Source organism: Pseudozyma flocculosa, assembly GCF_000417875.1.
Source record: "Pseudozyma flocculosa PF-1 unplaced genomic scaffold scaffold00001, whole genome shotgun sequence".
Classification (NCBI taxonomy): domain Eukaryota; kingdom Fungi; phylum Basidiomycota; class Ustilaginomycetes; order Ustilaginales; family Ustilaginaceae; genus Pseudozyma; species Pseudozyma flocculosa.
The window spans coordinates 341009-352745 of NW_006920869.1; the positions used below are offsets into that span (position 1 = coordinate 341009).

An 11737-nucleotide genomic window follows, 5' to 3' on the forward strand; every position below is an offset into this window, starting at 1 on the left:
TTTTTCACTTGGGTTCCGAGCACCGGAGCAGACGGCAGGGGGCAATAGTGCATTGAAACGGGTGTTGAGCGGCGTGGATATGACCAGATGTGATGCGTACGACGATGCGTGACTGGAAAACGAAAGAGGACTGCGCTGTTAGAGGATGCTCGGAAACGGAGGCGACTGATCTCGCCCGGCATGCGCCATCGGCGTCGGCAAGGGAGAACGGGATGGAGGCGGGACCTCGAATGGACGTGTCTGCGGCCGGGAGGTGCTGCTTGTGCGCGAATCGAAGGACCAGCTGGGCATCCGCTTGTTTCGGGCGGACGACGCTGTTCGTGCTCGACCGAAGCTAGCCTGGTGGTCGGCGTGCGGCGGACGCTTCAGTCCTCGCTCTTGATGGGCTTGTCGTCGGCCAGGTCGACGGCGCTGTCGTCAGAGTCCGAGGCGTCGAGCTCGACGTCGTACACGACGTCGTCGTCGGACTCGGCATCCTCGTCGTCGGTCTTCTCTGCCGAATGGGCCAGGTCGCCGATGAGGGGCGACCACTTTTCGCAGCTGTGCCTGGTGAGGTTCTTCCAGTCGTCGAAGCTGAGGCGCACCGTGTCGCTGAACGCATCGAACTGGATGTCGGCGAGCCACTCCCAGTAGGTGTCGATGTTCTCGAAGGCGACGGCCTGGCGATGGCCGAGCTCGTCGGCGGGGATGACGTCCATCTGCTTGACCTGGCGGTAGACGACGTGGTCGCTCTTGGACGACTTGCGCAGGCGCTTGTCGCACATGAGGACGACGTAGCTTCCCAGCTCGAGGCCGCACACATCGTCCTTGACCCAGTCTTCGATGGTGTCGGGGTCGAAGTGGAAGTGCATCGTATCGTCGGCCGAGTTGCGCAGGACGAGGCTGATGCGCGGGCCGACCTGGGCCTCGCTCTCGCGGAAGCTGATGCCGGCCACGATGCCGACGAGGCAGTAGCGCCAGAAGGAGTCTTCGGGCTCGTCGTACAGGTTGTAGAACGAGACAAAGTTGTGCCAGTGGATGCCCGCGATCTGGACACAGTCCTGCATCTTGCCCCTGTAGATCGGATTGAGGTGGAAGGCGAGGGATGGCCGCGGGTGTCAGCCTAGCAGCAGGCAGCGATAGCTTGACCGTACTGTCGGGACCAGAGCGAACGAGCCGAACCCACTTGGCGGGGAAGGCCAGGGAGGTCATCTTGACAGATACGATCGTGGCGGGTGCGAAGTGAGGGCTTCTTGGGGACCAGCGGCGGTGTGGCCGGTGATACAAGGCGGTTGCGGATCAGGCGGTGGCAGTAAGATGGATTTGGAGAAGGGCCGAGGGGTCAGCGAGTTGTGGCGTGGAGAGAGATGGGGTGGTGGTCAGAGGAGAGGATGCCCTGAGCGGCGCCCACGTCTTTTTACGGGCCTCGCGCGGGCGCCTGGCGTGCGAGAGTCTCCCTGCGCGGGGCAGACGGTTCATCCGCCGCGGCACGGCCTGCTGGCCTCGGCTTGGCCCGCTAGCCGACCTGGCTGGCCAAAAGTCGGGCCCACCCTCCCGCTGCGGTGACGCAGCCAACCGCCCGCCTCCCATCGCAGCCCTCAGCACACCGGAAAGGTCGTTCGGCCTGGAGCGCTGTACCTTCTGCATTTCTGCTCGCTCGGTGACGGGCCACTTGGAGGAGAGCGAGACGTTCGCTACAAGCGATGGCGTGGAGAGGGAAACTGGAGCATGATGCGAAGTGCGCGTCTCTTTCTCGTGCAGCTGGCTCAACGAGAGCGCATGCTTGTGACGCCTCGATCTGGTCGCTGTCATGGTTGAAGGACTCAAGAAAGCGGGCTATGACGGCCAGATGCGATCTCGTGGCCTAAGGAGCTTGAACGCTTGTAGAGTTGTCGCGTTTGTCGATCTTAGATGTTGTAGCCTGGTAAGCCGTCGTCGGCCGTCGGCCATTGGACATCAGTCGCTCAGACAGGAAAGGTCTGGAGCGAGAGGCAGTCACGAAGCCCGAGCAGAGCTCACTTGTTGTCCTCGCTGTTGCTGCCGTCGTCAGAGCTCGCGAGGTCGGAATCCTCGCTCATATCGACGTCGTCGTACTTTGACTCGTTGGCTGCTACGTTTTCGAGGATCGGCCTCACCCACTTCCGGCAGCTTTGCGCGAGGATCTCCTCCCAGTCCTCGACGGACAGCACCTCCGCCAGGCGGAAGGCGTCAATCTGTCGCAGAGTGAGCACGTTAGCGTAAGCATCGATGCTGGCTAGCGCACGTTGCTGACGAGGGGTGAGGTCGCGAGCTGGAATGAGACGGATCGCATGAACGGCACGATAGAACTTGCTGTGGAGAGTGACCGAGGAGTGGTTGCAGTCGGAGAAACGAAAGACGGCCAGGGTGCCGATCTCAAAGTCGGCGATCTGGCCTTTGAACCATTCTCGATACCTCCAGTCCTCGAGGTCGAGCTTCAGCTTCTTGCCAACAGTGTTCCTGATGACGATGGTGACGTCGACGTCGTCTTCGGACTCCTTGAAGGTGTACGAGACGAGGTAGCCGACCACGCAATAGTGGAAGAAGTTGTTCTCCGCCTGACCCTGCGGCAGGTTCTTGAATGCCGAGAAGTTGTGCCAACGGATGCCGTCAATCTGGGCCGCATCCGACTGAGCTTTGAGGCTGCGATCACGCATCGTGGACCTTGACTTGAGTAATCGGACGTGTGCTGCTGCCGCTATACCCAAGAGAAGAGGACACACTCACGAGGCGGACATGTCGATGGACTTGGAGCGGACAGCGGTCAAGCAGGTCCAAGGGGGGTCGAGCGGAGTCCTCGCGTCGCGTGGCGACAGAGGTATTTGATGCAGGGTGGATGACGGTGGAGAGTGAGTTGAGCGAGATGGGAGTGGCAGCGCTATGGTGGCGTGGTCTGGTTGTAGACAAGGATATGATGGTGGAGAGAGGGAGGAGGCACGGAGCCAGGCGCCTTGTATAGTGCGACAGCGGCCGCTTCATTAACCTCGGCGGCGGGGCGGAATTCTTGCACCCCGAGCCGCGCCGCGCCGCACCGCGCCGCACCGGGCAGGTAGGCTTCTTTGAGCAGAGGCTTGCTTCCGCCTCGGAGCGGAAAGGAGCAAGCCAGCGACGCAGGCAGGTAAGCTCGAGCCTTTTCCTTTCTCCTCGGCCGGACACGGAAAGCTTGGTGGACAACGGGAGCAGAGCTGCGGAGCGACACATGATGAGGTGAAGGCACCGTCTCGCTTGGCATCACCGTTGCGTGTGTAGCGCATCTCGCTCCCGTGCCTTAGGACGGGCTACATCCTCTCGCGCCACTCCCTGCAGCTGTACTGAAGCAGGCCCAGCCACCTATCATAGTCGACGAGATTGGGCGCCTTGCGCTGGATCCTGGCCAGCTTGCGGGCGTATCGGTCGACCTTGCGGAGTAGCCGCCTCTCGTTGCTATCCAACTCGGACAGGGCGAGAGCGACCATGAAGACCAACTGCGGCTCGACCTCTTCATCATCCCCCGTGCGGTGACGGTGGCGGGGTCGGGGTGGGATGTAGATCTGCAAGAAGGCGATGTGATCGATGGCCAGGTCGGGCAGGATCGGTTTGATCCACGCATGGTGCGCAGCACGACGGAAGGAAAGGTGCCACTGAGTGCCAACGGTATCTTCGAGGTCGAGCGCGATCCCTAAGCCGTGTTGGCACTCCACGGTCTCGACACTTTTGATCCGACCCAGCGTGCACAGGTATCGACCCCTGCGCGGCGGCGGGTTGGCCAGCACAGCGGCGAGGTGCGAGAGAGCAGTGACGTTGTGCCAGTGCACTCCTCCCAATCGCGCAGACGGGCCAGACGTCGTACTGAGCGATGCCCGGGTTCCCAAGTGTGAGCGCCACGCCATGAGGGACGGTGTCTGTCGGCCCGGCGGACAGACGGATGGGACTCACGAGGTACTGATCATCTTGGCAGTTGTCGCCCTGTCGTTGTGATGTAAGGATATGAGTGGGCTGGATCGCGAGGCGACGGGGGAAAGCGGAGGAGGGATGCATGGTGGTGGTAGCCTTGGCGAAGCCAGGTCCTCTTATAATTTTGGCGACGCACGGGGCGGTCGTCGACAGGCGGGGCTGCCCAAGCCTAACTCAGGACGCAGTCAAGGGACATGCGCACACTCGGCACAACACGGCACGACTCGGCGAGCTAGAGTCACTTGAGGAAGCGGAATGGTGATGCTCGGCGGTGCGGCGGTAAAATACAAACAGGAATACAGGCGTGTGGGCGGTTCGGGGCGGGGAATGGGCGATGCAAGGATGCGATGGTGCGTGGTCTCGAGGGAGGCGGGACGAGAGACGTGGTGCGGCGACCTGGCTGGTACCCGGCTTCCGCTCCGGGCGGGACTGGAAAGTGCGTGCAGCGAGCAGTGCTGCCTCAACGCTTCTGCTGTGGCGGCTCGTGCTGTGGAAGCGCCGCTGCTGGAGCGCCGGCGAGGGACGGTGCCCTGACGAGCGGAACGCCAGGACGGGCCAGCGGCACCGCTTCGTGGAATGTAATCTTGCGAGGCGGAGGCGGTAGCGAGACAGCTGCCCTGCTCGAGACGAACGGCGCGGACGAGGCTGGCATCGGCGCCGGTGCCAGTGCCGGCCCCGACCCGGACTGCGGTTGCGGCTGCACTTGCGTTTGCGTTTGCAGCTGCGGCGCGCTCGTGATGGCCGGATCGATGGATGCGTCAGGGACGGCCATCTGAGGCAGGGGTGCGGGCTGCTCAGGCGATGTGGGCGAGGCAGATGACTGCGCCAAGGTTCTAGACGCCTCGGCCTGCACGCCGCGTCGCTTCGGCGTCGTAGCACCAGCTGCCTGGCCGGGACTGTTGTGGGGCGACAGTCGAGCGGCGGCGCTCGAGCCGTGCCCCGCTGGGCTGCGTCGGCTCGAAGTGCTCGGTCGGGCCGCGCCTGTCTTGCCGGCGCCGGCTGCAGACGATGGCGACGAAGGACTGGCCTTGTCCTTACTTTGACGGGTTGCGGAGCCGAGCCGCGGTCGTTTGAGCCTGGCTCCTGCTGTCACCGCTGCTGCTCCTGCGGACGACGTAGAGGCCGAAGAGGACGGCCCGACCGAGCCCGTGTTGGGCCGCTTACGACGCTCCCGAAGCGGCGGTGGCACGTTGGGGACGATGGGCTTGTCAAAGTGCGCCTGTCCACCGATGTCGCCGAAGCCGGCGTAGCCCATCGCCTGCCAGAAGGCGACGGCGGTGCTGGGGGTGGCGGCGGCGTGGAGGTAGATGGAGGAGAAGCCAAACTTGGACGCCTTGAGCTCGACGACGCTGGTGAGCCAACGACCGATGCCCCGCCTGCGCCAGATCGGGTCGACATAGAGCCGGTCGAGGTGGCCTATCTTATCGATGCTCTTGGTGGCGTAGCGCTCGCCGAGCGACTGGTAGAGCTGAGGCTCCCAGATGAAAGAGCGCAGACCGACGGTGGCCACGATCGGGCCCGTCGGGTCGTCCGACTGGCGCACGACCCAGAACGCGCCGCGGTGGCGTGCCGAGTACTGGTTGCCGTCCGGATCGAGGAGAGAGTCGAGGTCGTCGCGAGCGCTCTCAGCCGAGTCGGCACCGTACGTCTGCTTGACCATCCGGAGGCAGAAGTCCCTTGCGTGCTGGACATCGTGGCGGCGGCCCTCCTCGCCAGGGTCCTCGGCTTCGTCGACGTCGTCGACATCGTCTGCTTCATCGGCGCTGGTGACTGGCTCTGGCTCGCTGGTATCCGGGCCTGCGGTTGCGGCATCGACGGCGGCAGCAGTGTGCGCCGTGGCGTCTGGCTGATGGGCGCCGTCGCCGGAGTCGCGCTTCTTGCCCAGGCTCCTGTCGGAGAGCGGCAGCCTGCTGGGGCCGGCTGCGGCGTTGGCGGGTTCCTGGAGGAGGGTGAGCCTGAGCTGCTGGAGCGAGGACGGCTGGAGGCGGTCGACCTCCTGTTGCTCCTCCTGCCTGCGCTTGTCGGCGTTTGTCTTTCTGCCGGTGCTGTGCCTCTGTTCGAGGCTGTCGCCGGCCTTCCACATCTTGAGGTTGCGGAAAAAGGTGGCGCGCGACATGATGCCGTGCTTTTCGATGGTGTCTGCGCTGAGGTCGCCGGCCTCGTAGAGCTTGCAGAGGGCCTCTTTGAGGTCGGCGCCGATCTTGCGTCGCGGCATGGTGGAGCGACGAGGGCGCGGGTGGGCCCGGGGCCCAGCCCTCCGGCAGGTGCGGGCGTCGAGCCTGGCGAAGAGGGGGAGGGAGAGAGAGAGAAAGGGAGGATGCTGTGCGTTGGTCAACGACGCCGTCGTCGTCGTCGCCGTCGGCGATGCTGCGGTGGCAACGACGGGATGATGGTCATTCACGACCCCAGATCGAGAGGGACGAGAGCGGGGGCCGGCGGGCGAGGCGGAGTGGCGGATCGCAGTAGTCTCATGGTGGGCGGATGACAGGCTGCCAGCGAGGCCGTCGTCTGCATTTGATTGAGATTTGAATGAGCCCAACTGGCCTCGGCCTCCGTAGAATTGCACTTGGACTGCCCACCGAGCCAGCGACGCGCCATCCGCCAGCCAGAGGCCAGCTGCCGAGGCCGATCACCCCACTCGACTTTTTTTCGACGGCGGCCAGCTGCTGGCGGCGCGGTTGGGGGGCCGGCGGCTCTGCCTCGCTGGCTGGTACGGTGTGTGCTGGTGCGTGACTTCTCGCAGGCTGCCTCGCCTCGATGAAATCACGCTGCGCCGTGACGGCCTGGCCCGGCCCGGCCTCCACTCGGGAAGGTTGGGTCGGCTCAGCCGACAGCCAACACGGCGGCCGGCCGTGCGCCGCTGCGTGCGCGGATACAGGCACCTAACCACGCCGCACCGGAGTGACCCGCCTGGCCTGGTCCCGCTTCACCTCCTCCCTCTCGCCCCTCCCCCCTCGCCTCTTGCCTCTTGCCTTTCGCCTCTCGACCACCACCACCACCACCACCACCACCCGCAACGACATCACAATCACCCTACCATGAAGACGTCCACATTCACCTACGCCAGCCGCTACGACGGCGAGCTCGACGTCAAGCTCGACCTCCACGTCCCCGACTCGGCGTCGGCCTCTTCGTCGGCGCCGCTCCCCGTCGTCGTCTGGTTCCACGGCGGCGGGCTGATCCAGGGAAGCCGCAACAAGATGCCCCCACACATCCAGCGCGCCGTAGACAGGTACGGCATCGCCGTCGTCTCGCCCGACTACCGCCTCGCCCCGCAGTGCCGCGCTCCCGGCATCCTCGACGACGTGTCCGACCTGCTCGCCTTCCTCGTCGACAAGCTGCCCGCCAGCCTGCCCAGCTCGGCGCCCAAGCTCGACCTGGACCGCATTGTCCTCACCGGATCCAGCGCCGGCGGGTGGCTCGCGCTCCTCCTCGGTCTCGGCATGTGCCCGCGCACCCGCCCCGAGCTGCTGGCCAGGGTCGACGCCATCGCCGGCATCTACCCGATCACCACCATGGACCACCCCTTCTTCCTCGAGAAGCGCGTACCCTTTCTGGGGCCGCTCGCCAACCCGCCCTCCGAGTTCGCCGAGTACGTCGATCCGGACGCCCCAGCCACGGCCAACACGTTCGAGGACCGCAAGCGCAGCAACTTCTACATGCACGCCCAGCGCGAGGGCATCTTCCCCGCGCTCCTCTTCACTGACCAGCAGCGCAACGACGAGGGCTGGCTGCAAAAGACCGACGTGCCCGCCTTTGTCCGGTCGTCGAGCGAGGCGCAGCGGAAGGCCTGGCCGGCCATCTACACGATCCACGGCGCACCCGACACGGCCGTCGACGTCGACCAGTCGCGCAAGCTCAAGGCGGCCCTCGACGCCGTCGGCGTGCCGTCGACCTACGACGAGGTCCCGGACAAGGAGCAGTGAGTGCCGCCATTCGCTACGAGGAGACGATGGCAGAGCTGACGCCATGCCTCTTTTTTCGATTCCCACCTACCTGCCCGCTTCAGCCTCTGGGACGGTGAGCCGCCAGAACCTTTTGCACGTCTGCTGCTGACGACCAACGGCACACCTGCTGACCTCTTGCCCTTGCCATCGTCGTCCCTCATTGACCGCACCGCAGAGTTCGAGCCGCAAGACGACATGCCGGCATTCTGGAACTTTGTCACGGGCCGTTTCTCGGGCGCACCTTCCAAGATCTAGATCTGACAGACCAGCTGGTACGATGGGCATTGTCATGATCAAGAGTCCTCGAGGGTAGATAGCAGCAGTCGAATTGCATGTCATGTGTTCGCGCGATCGATCGGTCGGCAGCTACTTTTTCTTCTGCGCCTTGCCGCCCCGACCTCGCTTTGCAGTCGAGGCCTTGCGCTTTTTGCCGTTGGTCGTCTTGTCGTCGTCGTTGTCGCTGTCATCCTCGTCCGAAGGCGTAGCGTCCTCCTCTTGCTGGCCATCCTGCTCGCCCTGCTCCTCATCATCGCCGTCCACCCCGTCCTCTTGACCACCAACATGATCCGGCGCACCTCGAGTAGTGCGCGCTTCATGCTCCGGCGCCCTAGCCCACTGCGGGACCTTGTCACCCGGTCTCGCCTTCCACTCAAAGCGTTGCGGTCGATCCGGGAAGCCATGTTTCTTCCTCACCACCGCCTCGGCCTTTCCCTCCAGGACCTCTTTGGAATCGCCAAAAAGGCCGAGTTGGTAACAAGCCTTGATCCTCTGCATATTCTCCGTCTTGGTCTCCTTTTCATCGAGCATCGGAAACGGATAGTCGCGTCCCACGATACAACCCGCCTTTTTCTGCACCTCGATCGGCGCATTGAAGGGTTCGTAGATGTACTTGTCTGGGAACTTGGACAGCTCCGGACAGTATTTGCGCACCAGCGCGCCCGTCTTGTCGTACTTTGCCGGAAAGGTCGCCAGACCGTACAGCCGGAAGTACTGCGTGAAAAAGGCGGAACAGGATAGCCACATCCAGTTGCCTGGGTTCGAGCATGGGTCCCAGTCGATGAGGTACTGCGGCGGCGGCGACGGGGGCCAGCCGTGGGTAAGGGGAGAGAGAAGTGGGCGGCAAGGGAGGCTTGTCAGTCCGGCCGAAGCAGCGAGGCAGCCGCAGCGAAAACAGGGCAAACCCAAGAAGTGGCGTGCCGCCCCGCCACGCCACGTACCTCGTCAAAGATCTCGGCACCCCGCTCCCAGCTGATCCAGCATTGCCCGCGCGTCAGAAAGGCGGCGACCGAGTGCCGTCCGAGGTGGTGCATCCACCCTTCGAGGCGCAGCTGGCGCATCAGGGCGTCGATCCAGGGGAAGCCCGTCTGGCCCATCTTGTATGCCGAGAGCCGCGCCTCGCTCACCTCGTCGCCCGGCGGCCGAGGCATGATCGCCTGTCCATCCTTGTCATACACGGTGGGCAGATACCAGTCCATCTGAGCGGGGCGGGAGCCATAAAGGGAGGTGGCGGACAGGGTTGGGGAGGTGTAAGCGATGGTTGCGCCGCCTTTGTCCTGGCAGACGTCCCGCAGCGACGACTCACGTAGCGGCAGACGCTATTGCCCCTGACCTGGTTGAAGGCGTCGCCGATGGCATGCTCGGCGCAGGCGTACATGTCTCGGAAGAGGAGCTGGCCATTGAGGTTCTCCGGGGGCGCCGTCTTGCTTCCGCCCTTGTACTTTTTCTTGGCCTCCTCGGCGTCCCACCAGAGCTTCCTCACGCTGAGGCAGCCAAACTTGAGGTAAGGCGAGAGGAGCGTCGTCGATGGGTCGCTGGCGTCCTGGCCGGGCGACGTCTTGGGCTTGGCAAACGTGGCGACGTACTCGGCGTCCTTGCAGATGTTGCCGAGCTTCTTGAGCGCCTCGACCTCGCCGCCCTTGATCGTGTCGCGCACCTTGGACGCGTCCATGCCGAGCGAGGCGAGCGTGGGCACCGAAAAGAGCGACGAGGCGTCGCCGTTGAGCGTGTCGTAGCAGGTCAGCTCGCCATCGCGCTGCCCGCCCAAGGTGGCCGAATTGAGGTCGACGTCGGCTGGACCCTCGCGCCCCTTTCCTGTATAGTGTGGCAGCCCTTCGAGCGACTTGGCCAGCTCAGAGAGCAAGTCCGGCAGCTTGGCGGTTTTGGAGCCCTCTGGCTGCGGGAGCGGCAGGTCCTTGGGCGCGTCGAGCGGCTTGGGCACGTCGCCGATGTCGGCCACGATCTGAAGCATGGCAGCCAGCGGAAGGCTCTGGGCGTCAGCTCTCTGGGTCAGGGGGGGAAGGCACCTCATCACGGCAGCCTGGCCCGATTCTAACCTTTTGGAGCGTGCTGATGGCCATGGTGGGCTTGCCCTTGTTGCGCTTGACGACGTCTTCGGGGTCGTAGAGGTGATGCCCCTGGACCGCTACGATCTCGACTTTGCTCTTGGCTGCGGCCTCTTTGATGAGGGCATCGCGTCTGCGTCCGTACGCCGAAGGGTCCTGCAGATTGGGGGTGATAAATGGGGTGTCAGTCAGACGGCACCGGGGGGTGGGACTAGGAAGGGGGCAGGAACCGCAGCTTACCTTTTCGATGACGAGGTGGGTGATCTTCCAGCGCTTCCAGAGCTCTGGGAGCAGCTCGGTGGGCTCGCCGCGGACGACGAGGAGCTGCGAGTTGGCCTGCGTGTTTGTGATCTGGTCCGAGAGCACCTGCATCGACTCGAGGAGGAAGCGGAAGCGGTTGATGCCGACGCGGTGCTTGTAGACATACTGGGCGGGGGGGGGGGGGGGGGGGGGGGCGAAACAGTGGAACGAAGGCAAGAAGGGGGCAGGTCAGCGGCTGAGTCGCAGAAGGGCGGCATGGCCATCGGCGACTGACGTTGGGATCCCAGCACCAGACGGGGAAGAGGGCGGCGGGTTTGAGGTCGAGGGCGGCCTGGAGGGCGGGCGAGTCGTGTAGACGCAGGTCGGTGCGGAACCAGTAGAGAACGCGGGCTGCGCCTTGCTTGACCATGTTTTAAGCAGAGGGAGGGTACGGTTGAGGGAGATGGCGGGAGTGGTGGTGGTTGCTGAGGTTGGAGGACCGTCGAGGGCACGAAGGGTGGAAGGCAGCTTTGTTTGGCGCAGGCCCACCATGCCTTGTCTGGCCGCTGCACGTCGATCCATAGCCGGCCAGATCTGGATCGAGCCAGATCGACCCTCTGGCTGCCTGTCAAAAGAGAAGGTCGGATGCAGACAGGAGGAGCAGCCCGTACCGACAGCCCAGCCCAGCTTGGCCCTTAGCTCAGCTGGCGAGGACCCTGGCGTTGGCTGCGTTGGCTGCGTTGGCTGCAGGCGGCTGCAGGCGGCTGTAGGCGGCTGCCCCTCGGAGACTTCAATTGTGGAGGCCTGGACGCGCCCCTCGCACTCTACGCGACAGGTCGCAGCTCGATTTCCTCCTCTGGTCAGCGCCCCCAAAATATCGGGAGTCGGCAGATTTTCTTTTTCGGATCCGACTGCCCATGCCAGCTCGGGCTAGGCCAACCCGTCTAATTGGCCGGCCAGCAGATTGCCGTGACCCTCGGCCGCGTGGCTGCCTCGGGGATCTGCCACTAGGCTTGACCAGTCCCTGCAGCCAGCCTCACCTGCAGCCGGCGAGCGAGTTTACCGCCCGCCGCCTGCACGGACCGGCAATGTCGCCGCGCACCCACCACCACGTACGCTTCCACTCCGCTCCGCTCCGCAAGCCTCGTTCTTCTTGCCAGCGCGGGCCAGGCCATGCTGCCCGCTCAGCTGCTCGTGCTCGGCGACCACCGAAGGCGGGATGCTGGCCAGAAGCTCCTGCGAGCCTCGACGGCCTCGACGACCTGATAAAGCAGCCGC

General features: G+C 64.4%; 6 protein-coding genes across 6 annotated transcripts; 1 reads left to right on the forward strand and 5 right to left on the reverse strand.

Moving 5' to 3' along the window:
* Positions 1-365: 365 nt before the first annotated feature.
* On the reverse strand, positions 366-1191 carry PFL1_00116 (uncharacterized protein; the record flags this gene model as incomplete). Its single annotated transcript, XM_007877613.1, has 2 exons — positions 366-1053; positions 1166-1191. The coding sequence occupies 2 exons, from the start codon at positions 1189-1191 to the stop codon at positions 366-368; spliced, it is 714 nt and encodes a 237-aa protein (XP_007875804.1).
* Positions 1192-1994: 803 nt separating this feature from the next.
* PFL1_00117 (uncharacterized protein) lies at positions 1995-2735 on the reverse strand (the record flags this gene model as incomplete). The annotated part of the gene is made up of 2 exons (XM_007877614.1): positions 1995-2640; positions 2725-2735. 2 exons carry the CDS (start codon positions 2733-2735, stop codon positions 1995-1997), a joined length of 657 nt encoding a protein of 218 aa, XP_007875805.1.
* A 540-nt stretch (positions 2736-3275) lies between these two features.
* PFL1_00118 (uncharacterized protein) lies at positions 3276-3926 on the reverse strand (the record flags this gene model as incomplete). The annotated part of the gene is made up of 2 exons (XM_007877615.1): positions 3276-3825; positions 3913-3926. The coding sequence occupies 2 exons, from the start codon at positions 3924-3926 to the stop codon at positions 3276-3278; spliced, it is 564 nt and encodes a 187-aa protein (XP_007875806.1).
* Positions 3927-4390: 464 nt separating this feature from the next.
* On the reverse strand, positions 4391-6145 carry PFL1_00119 (uncharacterized protein; the record flags this gene model as incomplete). The annotated part of the gene is made up of 1 exon (XM_007877616.1): positions 4391-6145. The coding sequence occupies one exon, from the start codon at positions 6143-6145 to the stop codon at positions 4391-4393; it is 1755 nt and encodes a 584-aa protein (XP_007875807.1).
* An 823-nt stretch (positions 6146-6968) lies between these two features.
* PFL1_00120 (uncharacterized protein) lies at positions 6969-8132 on the forward strand (the record flags this gene model as incomplete). The annotated part of the gene is made up of 3 exons (XM_007877617.1): positions 6969-7852; positions 7940-7950; positions 8053-8132. 3 exons carry the CDS (start codon positions 6969-6971, stop codon positions 8130-8132), a joined length of 975 nt encoding a protein of 324 aa, XP_007875808.1.
* Positions 8133-8243: 111 nt separating this feature from the next.
* PFL1_00121 (uncharacterized protein) lies at positions 8244-10889 on the reverse strand (the record flags this gene model as incomplete). The annotated part of the gene is made up of 6 exons (XM_007877618.1): positions 8244-8942; positions 9095-9352; positions 9460-10116; positions 10211-10375; positions 10460-10645; positions 10755-10889. 6 exons carry the CDS (start codon positions 10887-10889, stop codon positions 8244-8246), a joined length of 2100 nt encoding a protein of 699 aa, XP_007875809.1.
* Positions 10890-11737: the final 848 nt, after the last annotated feature.